This window comes from Kwoniella botswanensis, chromosome 1 (genome assembly GCF_036426115.1).
Source record: "Kwoniella botswanensis chromosome 1, complete sequence".
Lineage (NCBI taxonomy): Eukaryota > Fungi > Basidiomycota > Tremellomycetes > Tremellales > Cryptococcaceae > Kwoniella > Kwoniella botswanensis.
The window spans coordinates 18,102,423-18,124,985 of NC_088599.1; the positions used below are offsets into that span (position 1 = coordinate 18,102,423).

The 22,563-nt window shown below is 43.6% G+C and overlaps 11 protein-coding genes across 11 annotated transcripts; 3 read left to right on the top strand and 8 right to left on the bottom strand.

Moving 5' to 3' along the window:
• Positions 1 to 604: 604 nt before the first annotated feature.
• On the bottom strand, positions 605 to 1,226 carry L199_006833 (uncharacterized protein; the record flags this gene model as incomplete). Its single annotated transcript, XM_064892530.1, has 2 exons — positions 605 to 880; positions 978 to 1,226. 2 exons carry the CDS (start codon positions 1,224 to 1,226, stop codon positions 605 to 607), a joined length of 525 nt encoding a protein of 174 aa, XP_064748602.1.
• Positions 1,227 to 1,802: 576 nt separating this feature from the next.
• Positions 1,803 to 2,533, bottom strand: L199_006834 (uncharacterized protein; the record flags this gene model as incomplete). Its single annotated transcript, XM_064892531.1, has 3 exons — positions 1,803 to 1,862; positions 2,047 to 2,229; positions 2,342 to 2,533. 3 exons carry the CDS (start codon positions 2,531 to 2,533, stop codon positions 1,803 to 1,805), a joined length of 435 nt encoding a protein of 144 aa, XP_064748603.1.
• An 829-nt stretch (positions 2,534 to 3,362) lies between these two features.
• Positions 3,363 to 4,463, top strand: L199_006835 (uncharacterized protein; the record flags this gene model as incomplete). Its single annotated transcript, XM_064892532.1, has 6 exons — positions 3,363 to 3,540; positions 3,624 to 3,666; positions 3,753 to 3,862; positions 3,989 to 4,118; positions 4,264 to 4,355; positions 4,441 to 4,463. The coding sequence occupies 6 exons, from the start codon at positions 3,363 to 3,365 to the stop codon at positions 4,461 to 4,463; spliced, it is 576 nt and encodes a 191-aa protein (XP_064748604.1).
• A 384-nt stretch (positions 4,464 to 4,847) lies between these two features.
• Positions 4,848 to 6,799, bottom strand: L199_006836 (uncharacterized protein; the record flags this gene model as incomplete). The annotated part of the gene is made up of 8 exons (XM_064892533.1): positions 4,848 to 5,034; positions 5,095 to 5,239; positions 5,328 to 5,767; positions 5,830 to 5,938; positions 6,007 to 6,334; positions 6,435 to 6,554; positions 6,611 to 6,622; positions 6,782 to 6,799. 8 exons carry the CDS (start codon positions 6,797 to 6,799, stop codon positions 4,848 to 4,850), a joined length of 1,359 nt encoding a protein of 452 aa, XP_064748605.1.
• A 470-nt stretch (positions 6,800 to 7,269) lies between these two features.
• Positions 7,270 to 8,791, top strand: L199_006837 (uncharacterized protein; the record flags this gene model as incomplete). The annotated part of the gene is made up of 7 exons (XM_064892534.1): positions 7,270 to 7,333; positions 7,389 to 7,438; positions 7,498 to 7,579; positions 7,648 to 7,710; positions 7,782 to 7,894; positions 7,968 to 8,142; positions 8,286 to 8,791. The coding sequence occupies 7 exons, from the start codon at positions 7,270 to 7,272 to the stop codon at positions 8,789 to 8,791; spliced, it is 1,053 nt and encodes a 350-aa protein (XP_064748606.1).
• A 630-nt stretch (positions 8,792 to 9,421) lies between these two features.
• L199_006838 (uncharacterized protein) lies at positions 9,422 to 10,879 on the bottom strand (the record flags this gene model as incomplete). The annotated part of the gene is made up of 5 exons (XM_064892535.1): positions 9,422 to 9,636; positions 9,728 to 9,894; positions 10,031 to 10,156; positions 10,310 to 10,579; positions 10,749 to 10,879. The coding sequence occupies 5 exons, from the start codon at positions 10,877 to 10,879 to the stop codon at positions 9,422 to 9,424; spliced, it is 909 nt and encodes a 302-aa protein (XP_064748607.1).
• Positions 10,880 to 12,340: 1,461 nt separating this feature from the next.
• On the bottom strand, positions 12,341 to 12,993 carry L199_006839 (uncharacterized protein; the record flags this gene model as incomplete). The annotated part of the gene is made up of 4 exons (XM_064892536.1): positions 12,341 to 12,620; positions 12,712 to 12,732; positions 12,812 to 12,865; positions 12,908 to 12,993. 4 exons carry the CDS (start codon positions 12,991 to 12,993, stop codon positions 12,341 to 12,343), a joined length of 441 nt encoding a protein of 146 aa, XP_064748608.1.
• Positions 12,994 to 13,403: 410 nt separating this feature from the next.
• L199_006840 (uncharacterized protein) lies at positions 13,404 to 14,864 on the bottom strand (the record flags this gene model as incomplete). Its single annotated transcript, XM_064892537.1, has 5 exons — positions 13,404 to 13,615; positions 13,706 to 13,878; positions 14,175 to 14,450; positions 14,525 to 14,545; positions 14,614 to 14,864. The coding sequence occupies 5 exons, from the start codon at positions 14,862 to 14,864 to the stop codon at positions 13,404 to 13,406; spliced, it is 933 nt and encodes a 310-aa protein (XP_064748609.1).
• Positions 14,865 to 15,441: 577 nt separating this feature from the next.
• Positions 15,442 to 16,817, bottom strand: L199_006841 (uncharacterized protein; the record flags this gene model as incomplete). Its single annotated transcript, XM_064892538.1, has 6 exons — positions 15,442 to 15,644; positions 15,749 to 15,921; positions 16,046 to 16,171; positions 16,247 to 16,354; positions 16,582 to 16,602; positions 16,669 to 16,817. The coding sequence occupies 6 exons, from the start codon at positions 16,815 to 16,817 to the stop codon at positions 15,442 to 15,444; spliced, it is 780 nt and encodes a 259-aa protein (XP_064748610.1).
• Positions 16,818 to 18,506: 1,689 nt separating this feature from the next.
• Positions 18,507 to 19,799, top strand: L199_006842 (uncharacterized protein; the record flags this gene model as incomplete). Its single annotated transcript, XM_064892539.1, has 6 exons — positions 18,507 to 18,655; positions 18,749 to 18,769; positions 18,848 to 19,117; positions 19,225 to 19,350; positions 19,424 to 19,599; positions 19,660 to 19,799. The coding sequence occupies 6 exons, from the start codon at positions 18,507 to 18,509 to the stop codon at positions 19,797 to 19,799; spliced, it is 882 nt and encodes a 293-aa protein (XP_064748611.1).
• Positions 19,800 to 19,906: 107 nt separating this feature from the next.
• On the bottom strand, positions 19,907 to 22,529 carry L199_006843 (uncharacterized protein; the record flags this gene model as incomplete). Its single annotated transcript, XM_064892540.1, has 16 exons — positions 19,907 to 19,966; positions 20,047 to 20,243; positions 20,356 to 20,395; positions 20,489 to 20,607; positions 20,701 to 20,828; positions 20,911 to 21,126; positions 21,193 to 21,265; positions 21,319 to 21,381; positions 21,437 to 21,553; positions 21,611 to 21,651; positions 21,715 to 21,730; positions 21,781 to 21,813; positions 21,905 to 21,977; positions 22,055 to 22,076; positions 22,183 to 22,294; positions 22,370 to 22,529. The coding sequence occupies 16 exons, from the start codon at positions 22,527 to 22,529 to the stop codon at positions 19,907 to 19,909; spliced, it is 1,470 nt and encodes a 489-aa protein (XP_064748612.1).
• Between the last annotated feature and the right edge of the window lie 34 nt (positions 22,530 to 22,563).

Genomic DNA, 22,563 nt, shown 5'->3' on the forward strand with positions numbered 1-22,563 from the left:
TATCACTCAATAATTGACTTTGACGAGGTCTCAAGGATCGCAGTTGGCCTTCAAAGTATTATTGCCTTATTCTGACTCGAAGATAAGCTGGTGCAGGGCAAGAGAAGATTGTCGATCAAAGAAGAGTTAAGTCACTGTAACGGATGCAGGTAGGTAACTGTGCAAACATACCCACCAAAACTCGCAATAAGTCACAACTTCGATGCGCTAGATGGGGATTTGATCTGCTCATTTGTTAGGAGCGAACAAAGGACACATATCATACAGTCCCACGACATCCACCTTAGTATTGGGCACTAATACAGAATTTTGAATCGGAAATGGTCAGAGTGGACCACTGCGCTTTCTCGTGCTATGCTGAAAACGTATACTGAGGAGAATTTTCCAGAGCGTCCAGACTACCTGAAGGGTCATACTGTAGCGATGGTGCATGGCGGGAATATCTGAAATACATAACATAGCCCATTTTGACAAAAGAACGTTCCACATAGGCAGAGCGAGTAGTTGCATGAAAACAAGACCGTGCAAACTACATGATTGTATCCTTCTCATTCCCAAATATCAAATCTTGTGCTTGATCGGTTATGCGGTTCCGTCTACAAGCTCAGACAGACTGAATAAATAGATGTTGTGTAAGCTGAACAATCCCTTCGGCCAGTCTTGATTTGGCTTGGGAGGGAAAATCGAAACTTACTGAGTCAACGACGGGAATCACATAATCTCCTTCACATTTCTCTCCATTGGGAACAGTACAGATCGAATCCTTACAAACGATCTTGGCATGTTTGTCTTTCGGACCTTTGAACCCGGCTTTCTTATCTTGGAGTTCAAAGTTGATCGTCTCATCTTCGTTGAATTGATCATCTATAGAGACGTCGCACTGTACATTATCGTATTCAGCATCAATAAGTGTGGTCTTGAGATCTTTACTGAGCGGTCATTCAAGTCATTTTAAGTGTCTGATAGTCTAGACTCACAGTTTGTCTCCAAGCTCTATCAGTGGAGTCTCCCACCTTTGGTCCATACCAATAAAAAGACCTAGTATCAACTTTATCAAAAGGGAATTCTCTCCAAGCCCCATCCAGACCTCTCTCGTAGGGATCAGCAGTCATATGAGAATAAGTGTCATCGGCGAACGTCACTTTGACGCTACCCTTGACTGCCAGTGCTGATGGAGACAGGGAGAGGGAAGTGACAAGTAAAGCTAGTAAACTGGACTTGAACATTGTGAAGAAAAGTAAGATCAAATTCAATCCGTAATACACAATATAGTAAGTAAGTAAGTCAGAGAGACGATGCGTGTACTGTATAAGCCAAATGTTAGGTCAGATGGTATATAACCGTATGGAGGAGTCAAGTGGTATAATTCAACGACTTTATATACCATGATAGAGATCGAGAGCTTAGAAACAGTACCGTACTTCTTCCTTTCATTCAGGATCGATAGTGTGATCACCGATGGCTACGACAAAGCCAATGATTCACCTGTCTTTCCTTTCATTAAATCAGCAAGGGGTCTGAATCCAAGCTCGGGATTGACATCGGCTGTGTAGTACAAGTGATCGAATATAAATGATGCACTCAGGAGCATAACGGAAAGACACGGTCCGCTGTTTCTGATGTTCCTTTCTAGTCACACAGTAGTTATCATCCCCTCCTATCTCAATGTCTGATGAGAGGGGAAGGGTGTCTGGCAAAATGGTCTTTGGCCTTTACACTGTAATCAAGAACGAAAATTCACTGCCCATACACTTGAGCGAGCGTTAGATGCATGTATGATACAGTACGCTTCAAGTCAGTATTTATGAACACAGCCCTTTCTCTTTCGATATCCACCATATGGTCGTACGGGAAACTTCTGTCTACGATGCTCAGTTACAAGAATCGATACATCTTCTTTACAACTCTTACGTTGCTGTCCTACTGTTTCGAGTTATTTACATCTTACTCTATTGGACACAAGCCACCACGCAAGGCCATCAGTGAAGACTTAACATCGGACCTACTGGAAAGGTGGATAGTTAAATGTCAAAAAAGGGAACTCACCGTATTGATATCATCAGTGGGCAAAGCATATTCCCCTTCACATTTATCTCTATTACATTTGTATTCCGACTTGGGACAGATCAGTTCCAAATTATCTCCGAAATCACCTGATACCCATGGTGACTGTGCCGATAGGACATAGTGGGAAGGTGTATCTTCACCTTCTTTCCTTTGGATCCAGCACTACAGTATAATCAGATGACACTTCGTCAGTCCAATGACGGGTGCTATACAATAAATCAATTGGGAATTCGATGGAAGGAATTGAACCGGGTTGGTGGGATCGTTCACTTACAGATAAAGTATAATAAGGTTCTTTACCTGTATGAAAATCATCCGTAGCGGCATTGGTCTTCTCGTAAACGTCGAAATAGAACGCAAAGTAAATATCATTCTCCTTCAATTCAGAGTACATCTTGTCGGGTCCGATGACACTGTCTTCCGGGTTATTGTATGGTCTGACGATTGTCCAGGAGGGTACGGACATGTCGATAGGGGATAGAACGCCGCCCGTTCCTTGGGCAAGTACAGAGGTATCGATGAGGGCGAGGACTGAAAAGAATGATAGTATAGTTGATGTTACCATGATCAAAGAAGTCTAATGTATATACTGCGTCTGATGCTGTCTAAATTCAATCTGATACACCGGGACATGAGATGATGAAATATCCGCTTGGAGATGGGTTGGATAAGCATCGCTATTTATACCTTGATAGTCTCGGTCATTTCGAGACATGATTGCTCGGTCAAATTGCCTGATCTGTCCAATCGAGGTGTGCAGATCAAAGGAGTGATCTATAATTACTCAAATAACGAGTCCATCATAGCTGGGGGGATTAGCACCGATAAGGTTTTTTCGAAGGACGTTCGGTTCGATTGAACCCACAGAGTCAGATCAGGGGATATGTGACATTAGTTGTCACATTGACATTATCCCTGTTATTATCATTTTCAGTCCACTTGATTTCTACTCGATCAAGTCGACCAAAACCGAGTTGAGGGAGTGTAAAGTGGCGGTACCACATCTGCAACCAGATCGCATCCATTTCCTGTATCGAACACGGAGATGCGATGTGATCTCCGCCGGGATATGATCGGTTCAACCACGGTCTGCCGAATTGATTTACTTTTGCTTTTTTTCGAGTCTGCTTTAACCGCCGCCGATATTTTTGGATCACTCGTCATCGTCATCGTCAGCAAACCAATCAGTCTCTGTGGAACATTGCAGCAACTGAACAAGGGGACAACGACCTCAGAATTTATAGATTGATCATCGAACCACCATTGGACCTGAAAACTCATATTAGAAGATCAACATGTCGCGTAATACTTTGAATCTCCTTCGTCCACTCACCAACGCCCGCCCAACCTATACCAGGATATCACCTATATCCATATCTAAATCTGCATTATCACGGAGCACCTTGCGGAGTGAGATTGTTAGACCGATCTTAGGATCAGCATCAAAGAAGAGGAATCTACATACTACCATACGTAGGTGTTCTCTTCACAAGATTGACTGATAGAAAGTGAGGTAAGCTGATTCGTCGATTATTCTTGTATGTTGACGTGCATAGCAAGGCAGCATGGCGAGATAACGAGACCTGAACCTGGAACGGGGTAAGTCAAATTGACCTTAACGGTCTCTAATACAATCTGCTATTCCTGCGATGATCCGTTTCGAGCTGATAATTGCCAATTTGCAGGATCAAATTGACGTTCAAAGATTCAAAAGGGAATGAGATCAAGACGATAGAAGGTAATGAGGGTGATGATATTTTGAGCTTAGCTCATGAGTACGATGTGGATTTGGAAGGTTAGTGATATGTTTCAAATTCAGATCCTCAAAACTCAAGACACATATCAATATGCCTGATCTTTGCTGTTATCTCGCCAATATCTTGGTTATGTCGCTGACGTTCAATTGAAATCCCGAGAACAGGCGCTTGCGAAGGTTCAGTAGCATGTTCAACTTGTCATGTGATAATAGATCCAGAGAATTACGATAAGTTGCCTGAACCAGATGACGAGGAGAACGATATGTTGGATTTGGCATTCGGTTTGGAGGATACGTGAGTGTGACATCTCTATGCATAATCTACCTTGAACCTTGGGAAGCGATCTCATTCACAAAGGTCAACCAACTACACGCAAGAAAGATGAAAATATACATGAGATGATCCAGATGCTGATTTTTAACTCGTCTCACTTTTGTAGCTCTCGATTAGGATGTCAAGTGAAGTTGACCAAAGAATTGGACGGGATGGTGGCTACTTTACCGTCAGCAACGAGGAATATGTACGTTGATGGTGAGTGATATGTATTTCAAAAACATACTCCGTATACTGTCTCACGATCAAACTCAACTGAAACATCTATATTGCCTCATAATAGGTGCTAAAGCTCGAACTCACTAGAAGGCATGAAAAAATGGATGCTAGGATACCTCATGATCACCTATGATTACATGTATAATTCCCCAGAACCTGTATGCTCCTCTCATGGATGATAGTACATAGTACAGGCATTTAGGAGCTCAACAAGTGTGATAATTTACCATACCCGATTGTCAGCATTACGGAGTTCATGTACATTACTGTATAGTGATTGGAAATCGATCATCAAACCAATACATACAATCTACAGAACCATAATTAAGACTGAACTAATCAATTTCGTCGTATCAAACCAAACCGAACCAAACATATACTAATACCAATGCTAATGCATCCGACTGACAACAACTCCTACTTTCATACCTCCTACCTTCAGCCTTCCTAGATTGGACCAGGCGACCACGATTACGCTTCAATCTCAGTTTCTCTCTTCTTCAACACCAATTTCTCCCCTTTAACCCTTTGCCAGACGTCCGATACGTCCTCGACGACAGTCTCAAAGTGCGAAGTTGCATCGTACGATTTGGTGATGAAGATATTATCGTTGGTTCCTGAGGAAGTTGGCGCGTAAAGTGGAGTGATGGAAATGAACCTGGTGATGAAATATGCGTCAATACAGGTTTTTCGGTGGCAGGTCTTGAACTTGACTCACTTGTCAACGACATTGCCTAATAATTGTAAACCGGGTAAAATCTCCCTTTCTGGAACAGAAGTCTCAACAATGGTAGAGACGATGGCGATCCAGACATTTGGAGCAGCGACGTTGTGCGCCGAAGAGACAGCAGCGATGTAGATATCTGGAAACAAAACGGAATGTATATCAGCTTATTATCCAGAAAAAGCAGTAGACAAGCTGAATCGTGAATAAAACAATTTCCAACTTACCATTCTTTCTACCAACTTGGTTTTGAGGAATAATGATCTGTGCTGAATCCGCATTATCTGTACCAGGTATGGGATGTTTCAGAATACAAATCGCTCTAATGACTTTCCCGGTCTCCACCACTCTCAATTTCCCACCTTCGGTTGGATCTTGTCCCGCACCGAAATACGAGGGATCACCAATGACTTTCTTAGCTTTCACAGTCTCACCCCCTGAGGTCACACCCGTGAAATATCCGGTCTCAGGATCGACATTGACAGACTCGATCTTCTTATCTAACATGTATGTACCACCGTAGATGGCTGATAATCTAGCGAAAGCCTGGGGGAGTTCACCCAATCCGTACAATGGGTAGATGTAGGGTGATTTACCGTATCGTGCCATTGATTGAGTGTAGAGGATTATTCGATCGATAGTTTGCCGAGCCGGTTTGGTGATGTAGCTAAGAACATGATGGTAAGCCAAGTGCTCGCAAAGTCAAAGCAACGGGAATCAGATACCCACTCATCGTCAAGCCATAAGGCCATAGCGTGACCGACGAAATCTTGAGTACCAGCTTCCAAGCCGAACTTGGCGTATAGTTCCTTCATACTGCTTTTGTTGACATCAAATCCTAAACAGTACGTTTTATCAGCAAGCAATCCAATAGTGATTTGGTACCAGTGAGTTGATCGAACTCACCTTGATGGGTGGCTGGATCATCCTCTTTCCAATATTGCAAATACGAGAAGAACTTCTGAGCTCTCCTCTTCTCGAAGAAGCCCATCAAGGGGGACATGACAGCCTCCATTTCGGAGCTGGGCACTTTGGAGATTTTACCATCTCTGTAGACGTACGATCCGGCGATAACTTTGAATTCGAGATATCGAGTGACGTCGGTATGAACGAGCATTCGAGTGAGTTCACCAGAGGAAAGGATGAATTTGGGGATAAGGTCGACAGCGTAATCTCGGTCTCGACCTAGTTGGAGAGCTTCGGGTGGTGGAGAGTTACGGAATTTTTGATAGAGCTGGAATGATCAAAGGGATATGATCAGTTGGTCATGAACTCATCGATATCAATAGAGAAGAGGAAGTTCAGACGATGACGAAAGAAGAGCATGGACTCACCTGAGTCAGATTTAAGGAAGCACTGTCACCACCATAGTAATCGTTTCTATCCATGTGAAGTACCTTTTGACCGTCTACGGAGAGCAATCCTGAGAGGATACACTCGGTAAGACCGGTACCCTATGATATTCAGGTCAGCTGCGTGTGTAGGCAACGCCAGCATAGTGTAAGCTTACCAAGACGATGACCTATTGCCGGGGAAGAATCGGTGAGTCAGCGATGTATACCTTTGCGCAGACAGTGGTAGGTTCGACCCTTCGACTGTCATGTCAATCAGGTGGATGGATAGTGTGTGCGGTGGAACGTGAGAATAGCGGAGCAATATCAGACGGAGGACAGTCACTCACATCGTATTCTTCATCCATATTGACTGGCTGTTCTGCTTTGTATAGTAGGTTGTGGTAAGATGGATATGTATCCAGAGTCGAAATGAATGAATGGTATGGATCGTATCGTATATAGCAACGCGCTGCATGGAGAGTGCTCGTAGCAGAGACAGACGCACAGATCATCCTGCTGTATATCATGACGCAACCATCTCATCCCATCGCCCCACGTGTCACCTCTCTCTCCTCGTGTATATCACCGTATCACCGCCGAGTGGCATCCGATGAGAAAGATAACGATACGAGTGAATTGAATCAATTGTTGATTTACGGCAGACTGGTTCAACTTGCACAAGAACCACAATCACAATCACTCGGATATATTCGTCAATCCATCACTCATCAACCATCGACTCAGCTATACTGATCACCCTCAAGGTACATACAGCATCACCGAATCAAGTGACACCCCCTGCTCGACATTCGCATTCTCTTGAAACCTTCTAACAATGGCATCGTCAGCGCCCCCAGTAGAACTTGATCCAGATGAATTGGAGGAAGAGGAAGCTTTCGGTTAGTCAACCAACTTCCATCCATACGACAGTGTTTTGACAAATCATCGCTACAGACTCATCATCACAAGCAAGCTCAACAGCGACATCGACTCTAACATGGATAGTGAGCTCATTATTTAATCTTCCAGGTGCTCAGCGAACAAGCTGACCAATCTCATGTAGAATTGGTACACCTCATTACCAGGACATGATTACTTCTGCGATGTGCATGAAGATTTCATAGAAGACGATTTCAACTTGACAGGTGAGCTGATCTTTATAACCACTGTTATACTCAAAGGGGAAATCAGCTCATGCATCATGCCGTGATAGGTTTACAAGCGATGGTACCATTCTTCAAGGAAGCTTTAGAGATGATATTGGATGTCGAACCAGGTATGTATATACCAGTTCCTCGTATACTGGACACATCGGAAAGCTGACATAACGCTATTTGGTAATTTTAGAGGAAGACTCATCGAAGATACCAGACGTATCAATAGTAGAAAGTTCCGCGGAATTGTTATACGGCTTAGTACATCAACGGTTCATATTGACAAAAGTAGGATTATCCTGTATGGTGAGTACCACAACCAATCATCATTGGTATCTCGTAGGATGGATGTGATGCTGATGGGAATCCTACGACACAGGTCGAGAAGTACGAAGCAGGTCATTTCGGCGCTTGTCCCCGAGTGTTCTGTCATGCTACACCCGTCTTACCATGTGGAAGAGCAGATATGCCAGGTATAGATACCGTTAAATTATATTGTCCAAATTGTGGTGACATATATACTCCACCAAGTAGTAAATACGCTAGTGTAGATGGTGAGTTGGTCAACCTCTCTTTCATCCCTATATTGTATCCAGTCTACCCTACGTTTTCTCGATACCTCCTCAATCCCTCATTAATCTAAATTATACATTTTCATTGATCAAGCTAATTCTCATGTTTGATCTGCTATCTATAGGAGCTTTCTTCGGTACGACTTTCTCTCCATTATTCTTCCAACAATACCCTGAACTACTCTCCGCACCATTCTTCACATCGTCCAACCCTCAAGCACAAACATCATCTTCATCGAGAGTATCTCCCTCGGAATCCCCCGTTGGTGGCGTAACAATGACCAATCCCAATTCGTTTGGTGGACAGAAACCTGCTTTAGGCAAAGTGTACGTTCCTAGGATTTATGGATTCAAGGTGTCTGAAAGGGCTAGGAGCGGACCAAGGATGAAGTGGTTGAGGGAGAGACCAGAGAGGTTTGATGATTTGGATAAAGTCGATTGGAAAGGAAGGTTCATATCGGATAATAATACCAGTACGGGTGAGAAGGATGATTTGATGGTTGGTACGGGTACGACTGGGAAGACGAAAGGGAGATTATTCGACGATGAGGATGATGAGGTGGATGAAGATGAGAGTGAGGAGGAAGAGGAAGCAGGAGCGGGACAAACGATATCTGCTGTGCCTGTGTGATTATCATGAGGTGGTCGAAGGCGAGAGCAAGGAAGAAGAGGCGCGAGAAGCAGCACAAAACGATATTAGCTTAGCGTGCGTGATAGAGGGCGTACCAAGCGATATGTAACAGTATTGTACAAAAGGTTTGACATATGAATAGGTAATGCCTCAGCATTTACAGTACAGTGGATTGACGACCCAGTCAGGCTGCATATTCATTAGTCATCAGAGATTCTTAAACAACATATGCAGAATTCTTGATCATAATTCTGGTCGGCTTAACCTCCACCCTCTGCCATTCTACATAACTGAATAAAATTGAATTGACTGTGGTACTTATCAACCTTAGATTCCGGTCGATATGATCATGCAGCATGTTGATTTGGCCACTCAAGTGCTCAAGTTATTTCACTTGATAAGGTAGAGAGATAGAACATGAATCCCGATGAGATGGATCCTGTCCGACTCCGATTTTTATTTGAGCCATACGTAAAGAGTCAAGTCATCTTCACAGAGAATGATCAGAAAGCTACATTACTGAGAAAGTCAAGGTCTGCCATCGATCGTGACCATGTCACAGGAGCTACATAGGTGAGATTCGTACAAAGTTACAATCTTATATACTATCTACCCTCAGGAAGATATCTTTCATCCCTCAAGTCTGTGCCATTCCAGGGTTTCCATCAACCTTCGATCGTTCAAGGGTATCTTGTGATCCATATACCGCAGTTGGAGATCTTTTGGCTTTCCCAGGAGATAATCTTCCATTGTCCTAATGAGGAATTCCGTTCGACCGGTGACATAATCATATGGTGTATTTGGTATCTCTTTGAAGTCTCGAGATACCTCATAAATACTTTGAACTGGAAGTATACACCCATGATATCAGGTTCGAAAGTGTCCAATACAATACAGAGATGATAGACTTTGAGATCTGATCTGTCGAGAACTCACGATTGTCATACACCTCTTGAGCCGTCATGGCGAAATATAAAGTCAAACTGATCAAGGTTGAACAATAACTTAATCGCCACAAATTATATTTCGAGGATGTATCGAGGGCTGGTTCAGCGGCTAGTCTCTTGGCACATATTGCGATATTCGTGAATAAGAGCTTCTCACTAAGATATTGATATCGTTCGAGGGGAGAGGTCAAGTATACATACACAGGTCAGTCTCATTCTCTCTGATCTTTAGCTGGAATAGATGCCGACACGTGGACCAGGGGATAAGGTTGACATACTGTGACTGACTTACACTTTGGCCAATTCCCTTCTCTCTTTCGATGAAGCTTCAAGAGCGTCCACATGATAGGGAATCAGGTATACCCAACCTAAAGCGAAATGATATAACGCCTTGGAGAGATCCATCGAACGTTCGGCTCTGAGACACCATACAGTGAACATGATGTCGTATAGAATCAGCAGGACGAATGGCATATGACAGTGCGGTATGGCAGGAGGATAAGGTACATATTGTAATCAAAGATACACATCACGATGAAAGAGAGATTTACAACAAGCTTCAGTCACTCACTTGATACCAGTGGCGTTTTTCCCCATCGCTTCTTCAAGTCGATTATCGAGACTTGACAAACTAGCCGACCAAGGTAGGGATCTCATGAGGTCCCACGCCTCTTCAAAGTCCATCGATGTGTCATCAGATGATATGTCATTGCATCCATTCAGGGCATCTCGAATGATCTGAAGTTTGAGTCGACGGACGTCCATTCGGGATTTTAGTTGGCAGTTTGACGAGAGCGAGTGGTCAATTCTGATAGGGGGGTAGATACGGGGTATGGTGGTACTACCCGTGTGATTATGGTTGTTTGTGGGTCTTACATCAACTCAAAGTAGCCAAAAGAATCCTGTACTTACTCTGAAAGGATAGACTCGTTTCTTACCGATCAGCCTAATCAGCCAATACGTAATCTATGCTGCACAAAGTCCGTCATATGTAGAACAACATAGCTTACCTGAGAGTACGGTCAAGAGTCTTATCGATCACCCTATGAATTCCATCAATCTTGCTTATAGGCCATGAACTCCAAAGCTCATTCTTGGTCAATGGTCTTTGAACCATCCTATCTGTGAATGTCGACCTCATTTGCAATTGTCTATCAGTCGTTCGCCTTCTGTGCTTGAGCATGACTTGTGATTGATATGGGTAATATCAAGGTGAATCGATGAAGCATTGGTGACCCGATGGCGTAAGATTCAGTGATGGCAACGATTGTCCAGTACATTCCTTGCCTCATGTTATATTCACTGCCCGTCAGGAACTTAAATAAAGATATCGGCATGACAACTGATGGCCATCGTAACGCAGAGCCTCATTGTTTCTTCAGTCTCACCTTCGATACAGTGTGACCATGCAGATCCGTCTGTGTGAACATCACAAGACGTGCAGAGAACGATAGTGACCACCTACAGGTAAAAATCTGGTGATTGTGGCGGAAGAATGGAACATGGGCATTGGCATTTGAGCCGTACCAATACATTACACTGATTATCTACCTCCCTGTCCAAGCTTCGATGCTCATGTCGAGAAAATCGATCAATCTCAATAAAAAAGTAAACAAGATACCGCGATACATGTCACTCTGACTTCAGACTACTTACTGTACTACAAATCTGGTAACTCCATGTGCAAAGACCTATGTGAATGTCCGACAAGTGATCAGAAAACGAAAAACTCTCAAGTATGCGTGATGGGTCTGACATTGGATAAGGTATTTGCTAGTAATGATATATGGGGATTACGAAGATGATGGACTGGATGGCGAGGGTGAAGGTGAAATTGCTACTCTTGCACGAAGGCAATACCTTCAATTAGCACGACTGGAAGGTTCCGTTGGATGATAATATACGGAGTATTCGAGTCTCATACAACTTCACGACAGAGGGTTTACAACACTGATGGAGCTGTGCGAAGATCCTGTTGAAACATTACACTTGTTCTGAGAGCCTCGTGTAAATCATGCAAGATCTTCCGCAGGTCTTCTAATCGAGACACTATTTATATGAATCAGCAAGCATTCTGTTTGGGATGTCAATGGATATTCTAGAGTTGTGAATCGAGGAATCTTAGACTTACTGAACCTCTTCATGAATTGGACGGAAGCACCGAAAATGTTCTCCTGAGTACAAGTCCAACAGTTCATGCCTAATCGAGCCAGATACATTTTAGTTTCGGCACTCAGTTGATCACCTTCCAGTCGAACAATCAAACCGAGGCAGTCCGCTATACATGTGAATATCGCTGATTGTCTTTGATGAGACACAGAGGAAGTATCGTGAGCTACAGTACTACAACATTGCAGGATGATCCGAATGAGATATGAGACTAAGAAGTCAATGACTCACGTCGAAGCTATCTGATATCGCTTAGGATCTCCAAATTTTGAATGCGTTATGATGGAATGGTAAGAAGACGAACCATGCATGAATATACAGATAGATTGCTTCTCTATATCGTCCAGTTTGTCGGAATTCATCATCGTACGTCATACATCATACACCACAATTTGTAAGTATACGGTCATGTATGATATTCAGAGATAGCCACTTACGCATCAGCAGGTGCGACAATTCGAGCAGCCGTATACCATTTATCTTGAAATGTCATGCTGACACTCTCATTCCGTCTTGCCTGATCCCATGATTCCTTAAATTGATTCCCGCCCACTTCGGGATTGATATCTGCATATCTCTCGAAAGGTATGTCGAGAAGGTCTCTCATCTGAAGGAGTTGGTTGGATCGCTGGTTATGATGAGTGTTCAACTGGAGAGTGGTCTGGGTGTAGAAGTCGGTTCTATAGAGTGGATATTCGATTGGGTATTGAGTACTAGAACGTGATACAAAAATCAGTCAGCTCAAGGTTTGAAGGAGTCACTTTATGTACTGTATGACAGAGTAGATGTGTGAGAAGATCTTACACCGGCAAAGAATCATCGTTGCTATTCGGTGAAACAGCCAGACCTAAAATCAGCAACACGCCAAGGATCTTCTCGTGTCGTCATAGTGGAATGCACTCACCAACAACTTCCGGGAAGTATATGCTCGATGGTGTTTTCAACACCGATATTGTGACTGAGCTTGAGATGATTCATGGTGGGATCTCATCCTCTCCACAGCTCGATCAATGTCAGTTCGCGAGGTGAGAATCGATCTGGATGTGGCGTGGTGGGTGCGAGAATGGCTAGTGATAGATGATACATATATGACTATGTACAACGGAGAAGATGATGATGATCGAAGGTGGGGATGAAAGGACAGAAAGAGGTGAAAGAAAAGGAAGATGAAGAGCTGTATCTGTGCGCAGATCAATCGATCGCTCTTGTAGTCGGGATTTCCCAATCTCACGTCAGCTCACACCATCTCCTACTCCTGATCGGATTGATCGATTACGATTACAGATGATCCATATCATCGAACGGTAAACGATCTCTTGTGCTTGGGGTACAAAAAGCCACTATACATGTATACATCTATCTTGACTGAGTCCATATACAGGCTACAACTGAGACGACTACAAATAGAGTACAAGTACAACACATATTACCCCCGCGCTATCGCTCCAGATTACCACATATAATTTCCTGGATTCCAAGTTACATGTATTGTTGGTCTACATCCTGAACCTTTCGTCCCACATGTTGACTCTCTTCAAGTCCAGATCCCAACACCTCTCATTTTCATCCTTCTTGCCTTGATCGAGGTAGTGCTTGAGGAAAGGGAATCGGAGTGCTTCTTCGGAAGGTATCCTAGGAGCCATGTCTACCTCGGGATGCTCGCTCTGGAGAGCTAAAAGGTGATCGCGAAGAGTGATAATACGTTTCACTGAACGATTGCATAAGTCAGCTCCCACTTCATTCCTGATTGTAGCGGAGATGAGAATTTAGCGAAGATGTGAGAAACGCTCAAACTTACGGAACAACCTTACCGCTCGAACAGAAGTCGAGAAAAGTACAGTCTGACTGCAAGTCCAACATCCTACACCTAATTCACTGATATTCAATCGTGTTTGCATATCCATCCTACTTCCATCTTCTCGTAGGATCCGTAAGATACACGCTAGAATGTTATTGTACAGTGAAACTTCACTTTATTCGTTCAATGCAATGTAACGTAAGAGCCATTGACTATCAGCTTGGTACAAGTCCAAAGTATACTTTCATCCAGGTCAACTCACGTATGAGCAATCATCCATCTTTGAGGATCTCTTCGATGAAACGCATCGATATGATACGGGTAGAGGGTAAACCATGATTGACAATACAATTGCATCGCTAGTCGTATACGTCCATGATGGAATGAGCCACAGTAAAAATATATAAGCCAGCATTCTTTACACTCAAAGCGTCATTGGCCAAGAGGCTAAGGTATGTTGGTCACTCACACATTCGCTTGATCCTTCAGCTCTCTAGCATAGTACCATCTATCTTCTGGACTCTTGTGTAATCTCTCATCTTCTGATCCCTCAGCCCACAGTTGTAGGAATCTCGTTTCTCCTCCCTCCGATATTATTCCGTCTCTTTTGTCCAGTGGTATATCCAGTAGGTCTCTTATAAGCAGCAACTTACGGAATCGAGAGAGGTACGATTCGTTCAGCTGATAAGTCGATTGGGTATAGTAGTCAATACGAATGAACGGATATAAGGTGGGGTAGGCGAAGCTGACGGATATCAACGTTAGTATATAGCATGAAACACCCTCCCATCAGATAACTGAAGTATGAATAAGACGTACAGAGAGAGCGGTTCCTCATTACTAGTGAGAGGACCAATACTTCTCGTCAGTTACTTCGAGTGGAGAAGAAGCAGGTAAGTTCAGCTCACTGCGCATTGAAGGGTACGATCCTCCTATCAGTCATCATATCCCTCTCATCCATCTGTAGTTTACCATGATTGACCTGATTTTCCCAAGATAAGAATAACTCGTACATCGTCAGTGGTCGAGGTAGGTACCGATCGTTGATAATTTCATCATCCTCGGATTCGGTTTCAGTGTGTGGCTCATCCTCTTGTTCTTGGTTTGTGTCTGGTTCGAGCTGCTGTTCCGATTCCGGTTCTGGGGTTGATTCTGCCATTGTAGAGGGAAAGATCGAGAGTAATGTTGCTTATTAGTGAGTTGCTATGTACAGATATTATATGCTATATGCGGTGGCCAAGGTTGGAATCGCCCGAAGAGAGGGGAAGGGGCATGTCATCGAGAAGAAAGTAGGATGATGATGATGATGATGATAGTGATGATAGTGATGATAGTGATGATGGTGATGATGGTGATGACTAATGACTGAGCGGTGGCATAGTGATCGGGGTGTCTGAGCGTGACACGGTGAGTATGAGTATGATCTCACGTCAGCCCCAGGTACATGGTACTTAGCGAGTATTCGAGGTTGTAAGTGGAAAACTTATCGTAAACTCCTGCATAGTTACTGCACATGCATAGCATTCAATCTACTTCCTATCTACTTGAGCATATACGACGTATGTACAATATGTTTTCTACTTGTTCTGAATCGATGATGAATAAGTATATATATATATATATATGTATATGTACCCAGAATGTCACCTCGTGCGTATCCAACTTCGACCATCCTCATCATATCTGATAACACCCTTTGGGGTATACTTGATACATCAATGAGTATGAAGCGTGACCTACATATCCATGAATTTCATCATAGCCATCGTCATTATCGTTTTGAAGTCACTCTTGGTAGGCGGTGCCTTGTAGTCGAAATGGAAGAGCTGTTCGTCAGGATCTCGATCTTTGCAGTATTTAATAAGGCCATCATGGAGTTTTCGGAACTCTTTTCTGGGAGCTTGACAGGTCTTGTAGGTATCGAGAACATCAATTTTTACTCTTGATTTGGGCAATTCGTCGGATTATGATAAGTCCCATGGCATCGGCAAGTCAATCATGAGGCATTGACAGTATAACTAATCTCTCTTCATCAGTAATCACGGGTTGTCTGTAGGGAATCGACGTCCATAGCAAAGCAAATACCCAAAATGGCCATCCCAGATCGATATCCGATATCGAGCAATTTGGATTTCCGTTGTTTCGAGTACTTATGATCGTTGGCTTTGACCATCTTGAGGACAGTGGCCATGATGTTACTGAAGATTTTACATTCCCTGTCAATCGAGTAGACAATATAAACATTGATCAGCAAGACGGTCTTCACAAAGAGAAAGTGTATATGATAGATTTGATAGATATGATGTACAGGACGTGGAAGACTGGAAGGATCTGATTTACATTTTAGCAATGAGTGATTTGGCGGGATGCCCAGCAGGGAAAGCGTCCAAGTGATAAGGAAGAAGAGTACACCAAGCATTCTTATAATGAGCAAGAGCTTCCAGCCAATCGTCTTGTTTGTAAAGTCTACAAGCCGTAGTGTCAATGTAATGCTGTCATTAGCTTGACTTCCTCTTCTGAGAGCGCAGACGGATGACCTACTCGTTGGCGTGGTCCTTTACCGCCTTAACACAAGCAAGCTTCTTGGGGAACTCCCTTTTCTCTCGATCGGTCTCATGGAACAACTCCCAAAGTTCTTTGAGGGTTCTTCTTCGCATGAAAGGCGGAAGTTAAACCGGATCTTCGTCACCAAGCTCTCGAATGATGAGAAGTCGGAGTGATCGATGATTTTGACATTTGACAAGGAGGTCGTCCGATTGTTTATCGTAGTCGGTTCGGATGATAGGATAGGTTGAAGGTCTTTTGCCACTGTGGTATAATAGTGAGCTGATGTCAGCACCAAACCTTATCTTGGGATATCATGTGGAAGTACTTACGAAGGGATATTCTCGTCGTTGCTGCCAATACACACTGATATCAATATCATACGATCGGAGGTTTCAGTCGTGCTAAGATGTACTTACAGAGCGAAAGAAGGTAAAGTGTCTCTTCCAAGAGTACCTTGGACCATTTTGGCTTCTTGAGAAGGTTGATCAATCATGATATCCCAACTTGCCCATAATTCAGGTATGGTAAGGTCTCGAGGGGATTGGCGATCGTATAAGTGGGTCATGTTGGTGGGAAATACACTGGATGGACGGTAGACGATCAATGATAATGTGAAAAGAAAAGCTTACTATTCAGGTAAGTGAATAGAAACAAATGAAGGAAAGATTAGTCAATCGAATTGTTCCATCCGCCCTATATATGTACATATGTAGTGTAGAAAACTGAATTCTGGTCTTGATCGATTGGAAGTGAAATGTTCTCGTCGTCAGGACCGATTCTAGGACCGGCCAAACAGAAGAAAACAAAATGACTACAAACGATCACTAATGGGTCCTTGCGTCTGATTATTGAACAGATCCCACCATCCGGTCTCACCTTGTCATACAATTTATCATTGTGCGACTTGCAACGACGCAGGACTGGACCGATGTGGCGGTGGACCGAAGGCTTAAGCTTGGAAATAAACGATGATTGACTAGGGCGTAAGATAATCAATAATCAAGGTGTCAGTACATTTTTCATCAAATTCCTGAATTAACCGAGGTTGACAAGTCTTATATCGTATGAATACATATCTACATGCTATGATCACATTGTTCCCCTGAAGGTCATAGATAAGAAAGAAAACGGTTGTGGCAAATTCGGTACATACATGTTTCTGGACGTAATTTGCACTGAGTAGCATCCAATCCTGCCACTATCTGTAACCAGTATCTGCTATACACTTCCACATGATGGGCATACGGTATACATAATACAATGAAATGTACTATACACGGACATAAATCATAGTTTGGCTAAAATGCAAACTCAATGCAATAACCTTTGTTCATCGATGACATGACTGGAAGTCGTGGCTATACACACATAGTGTACATGCTTCTTCTCCACCTCGTCCATTCTCACCGTAATTGATGAGTCATATGAATGAGAGTATAGATATGTATCATTTCCTATGACTTCCACTCTACTACTCCTTTCCATCTACTTCACTTTGTTCGTCAGTGCTCAATATGAAACGAATTTGAGTAGAATCATCGCTTGTGTCTATGAGCGACACACCTCTTCCCAAAACCACACCTCGGCCTCTTCTCTCCCGCGGACCTGTGGCGTGATTTAAAGAATGACCATCAAATTACCGAGCACTGAGACCGGTCAATGTGATCGCAATCTCTCGTGAGATCATGCTTTTAGGTAGTATAACGTTGTGTGGCTCGCAATGTGGCGAAGATTCCAGCATGTCAAACCGAATGAAGACAGAGACCGTCGCCATTTTATTGTAAAGGAAGTTCGACAATCAGTAAAAATCAGATTCGAATTTGCTACAGAATGCTACAAGCTTAACAGAAGATCGGACGCCGTTACGCGAAAGCATCATTCTTCCCAAGGATCTATGAGTGATCAAGCTATCTACGTTTATGTTTCCAGGCCTCGCTTTGAGAAAGAGATGTATAGAAGGTGTCATTTTCGATTGCGATGTAGATGATGATGGCGAATGAATGCAAACCGTAGATGAGGTTGAGGTCGATGCTCTGACAGTCTCAGGGAGAATTCGGTAATAAATTGTCGAGATCAAGTAGGCTCAGACCACCGCATGGACCCCTCACCCTCAAACGCGATTCCCTCCCTCGTATATGTCAACACACAGATATCAAAACATATGGGTAGCTCACATTCTGCTTTCTTTTCTTTCCTTCTTCAACCTTACAATCCACCTGCAACTGTGGTGATCATCAACAACCTTCGTGCAACCATGGTCGAACAAGCAGACAGAACCAGACCCAGAGCACTGACAGCCGACCAACTTCGAGCGTGCTGGAGACTCTTAGGTGACGATGAAGAAAAGGAAAGATCATTAGGAAGGACTTTGCAAATGGAGGAACTACTTCCTCAAGTCGCAAAGTGAGTGATTGCCGATAGCATCATAGCACACCGCCGCCCTGTTCGCCATATCGTAGTACTGCAGCTGATGTTCCATACCTCATGTCGAACCAGAAATGACAAGAGCTGGACGCTGTATGTTGATCTATTTCAGACCGCGTCCAACTCGGCTGAAGCATAACTGACTTCGCTCTTTTCTCCCTTATCGCCTAGTTCCGCTATACCCACAACTTATCCCATCCTTAGAACATCTTATGACATCTGCTCGACTGCACAAATTATCGAAAGACAATCTATGAGGACCTTTAAGCTCAGCATCCTCCGAGACATCGTCACAGGTGTTTATCAAGACTATCATGGGACAGTCAAACATCAGAGGTTCAAAGGAATGTTGACAAGCTGGCTGGGAGAAGATCGAGTTGAATTACCTGATTTTGAAGTATGTTTGACGGATGCGGTTACAAAGAAAGACCAAGGTAACGAGTGAGTGATTTCCCTTTGACTGTCACTCAGCTCAAGCAACCGACGAAGAGGAAGAATAGCCAGATTAAGAAATGTAAGGCTTACATACCATCGTTCAACATGTACAGTTTGTTCCGAAAAGGCAATTATATTAGGGCTTTGGGTATCTACGTCGAGGCATGGGGATGCCTTATACCTTATCACATCCATGCGTTTCCTACTTCAGATACGAACGTTCTTCTTTATGGTAATCTGTAAGTGGGATGATTATCTCCATGAAAGGAAGGACAGTATGTTGACCATGATCGGTTCTACTTGTTGTCCCAGTGAGAGTAGACTTTTCAACAATATGCTGATCTCACTTATCAAATGGTGCGAGACCGATTCACTGCTCAATGAATCGTCAAAATACGCTTTATGGGGCTTATCGCTCAGCTGTGGTCAGATCGCTACCGAACCTATCCAAGCGGCTACATTCGATGTCGGTACCTTTCTCAAGGCATGTACGTGAAGTCCCATCTATCCTAATAAGCATGTCAACTGATACCTCACACGTATTTCAGGTCAAAGAATTATATGCGTCTCCAATAAGCTTAAAGATTATCCAGACCATCCGCTCAAAGGACATTATGCCCTTGAGCCGAAGATGATTGAGCATTTCGAGTTCTTCATTGACCATTTGAAGAACGCTCCCAGCTACTAGATTTACATCTGAAATTGATTTGAATAGATGATCAGTCAGCGTATCCTTTGATGAGTCATGCGTTTGCATTGCACTGAATGATATTGTATCCGACCTTGCAATGCCGTTCACACGATAGACGTCGACTTACAGCTCTTGCCTACACCCTTACCGAACCCTTTTAAGCCCTACATCCGTGACCAAAAGAAAATAAAGATAAGTGATCGTTAAAATCTGATATCCTCCAAATTCCCTTGGATCCACTTACATCTTTTTGCACTCCAGCGATAGGTTCAGTGACCAGCCCTGTGATAGCATCACCAATTCCCCAAAATAACCCTCTGCCGCCTTCCTTCAAACCCGACGTGAAATCGGTCACTCGTCTCTTCTCTCTAGTTTCGGAATTCATTATCTGAGGTACGTTGTCGAAACCTTCGTACAGATCCCCTACGATGTTTACAGCCGCTACGAAGTGCACATCAAAGCTCAGTCGAGACTGCAATTGACCAGTTTAGATGGGTGATTCACTATTGATGGGTTACAGTTGGATACCGAGGATGATGCAATATTGACACACCTTTTGGAATTCCTAGCAAGGTATTGGCCACTCCTTTTTGCTAAATCGTCCGAGTCAACGCATTGACTTCATCCTCTAACCATTGAAAGTCGCAACCGGAAAAAGGTAGAAGATCTGGGTACATTCAACTTACAGGTTTGTAAAACAGTTCGGCCACACTACCCATTGCATAAGTTATGGTATGGAATATCCCACCTACACTGCCCGTCCAAGGTCCGTCGTGATGTCTCGAAGTCTCGTATTCCCTCGAACCTGAATCAGTGGTATCAGCGCAAGAGGGCTTTGATTTTGTGTGTGGTGCAAGGATGAAGACGGAGAAATGATTCTCGTCGACACACAACTCACGGTGTGGAGCCAGCTTCTTCAGGTCCAATTTATCTTCCTTGGCTAATAGCCCAGCTGATGCACCAGAGAGCTTGAGGCAGTACTGGTCAGACCACCATATCGCTACTCTCGTAGGATCCACATCGCACCTGAGGAACCAAACATCAGCTGAAAAACCTCACTAAAGGATGATCCGACGTGAGCATTTGGCGATAGTGTGTTATACCTCACCTCATGTTCAACAATGGCAGATGTTTATGGAAACTATCTACACCCCTCTTCTCGCCAGTTTCTGCCCTTATCTGACGTCCCATCTCAGCTGCAGCCACTTGCGCTTGAGGCGTAAGGACAAAAAGGATGGCTTCTGTAAGATTCTCGACGTTAAGATGTTTGTAAGGAATTGGTAGTGGCCCAGCTCCCCGTGCATGGATCTGTTCGCCCCAGAATCTACCATACGAGAATATGAGTTGATTTTCCAAGCAGAACATGATGATCCAGCTGAAGCACACTTACTTCTGATCCCCGAAGAATGGGACTACTATTGTAGGTAGACCATTCTTTAGACCAATAGCTGCGGTCCCAGCACCTATTTTAGGGTATCAGTGGTTGAAAGATGGCGAGATGCGATGTTTCACTGACCTCCATGATGGCATACCGCCTGGATTCTTCCTTCAGCAAATAACCAGTCATGTGCGATATTACCTTTTAATTTTCCCGGATCAGCTTCGCCGAAAGTGGAATACTTGATCTGACTTACCTTTGACAATCAGAATGTCATCTGGAATATCCATATCATCGCCTAATCCTGCCCAGCCAGAACTAACAATTGCCCTCACTCCAGTTCGCTTTACGGCTTCGAATATCATCTCTACGCCTTGTGATCAGCAAGGGTGAATTCCTTCAACTTGAAGCGGTCAAATCATGAAAGTACCTGTCTTCTGACGAGCATTATCAATCACAATAGAACCGAACCTGTGATCATGTTCAGCACCGATCCTGTATGTGAACGAATTCAATAAGGAGTGCTATACTGACCCAATATATATAGGTACTGAACCGCTTCTTAAGAACTCCCCCAGTTCTTGTCGGGGGTATGATTACTTTGGTTCTCATAGAAGTAGAATCCCGAGATATCTGGAATCACCCCATCGGAGTTCAGCGTTATCAAAGAAGCAAACAACCAGACCGTCAATGTGCGTGAAAGCGGAAGAGGAGGCTAGCTCACCTATATTCTCCTTCCGTCCTTTGGCTTGGGCACCAGGCTTACACTCCAGCAGTACGTCCAGGTAATTTCTAATCTATCTAGCACGGAGGGTCCTAGTCTGCTTGATAGTCTATCTAATCCCAAGATGGATTTCCGGAGCTTGTTGATCACTTCGCCTAAGCCCTGCCACGTTCTATACATTTTCATAATCAGCTTATGTTCATTCCTATATTACGATAATCCCCCGGAACAATCTTCCAAGATTGGGTTGCCACCGGACTGCTTGAAAGATCACTCACAACATATCGACAAGTGCATAAGAGAGATAATTGCTCAATCCCGGTTCAGCATTACTTTCACGTATATTCGCTAAGGGATGTCTGAACGCGGTGGAAGGCGACCATGGCATTGCTAAGTGTGCACCGAGATCAGTACGAGTACACATCTTTATTGCAAGCGGTGTCATGTTGAGATAAGAGAACTCACTGAAACTCATATGTAATGGTATGCCTAGAGCCTCGGCAATATGTATATGACCGAACGCAGGAGGGTTACTGATAATAGCATCTGCTGTGAACGGTCTTCCAGTCGATTGATCAGGACAAAAGGTGGATCGATAGAATCCACGTAACATATCGGAGGTCATCCGTTTTTTCGAGGCGATATCTCCATTAGTGAGT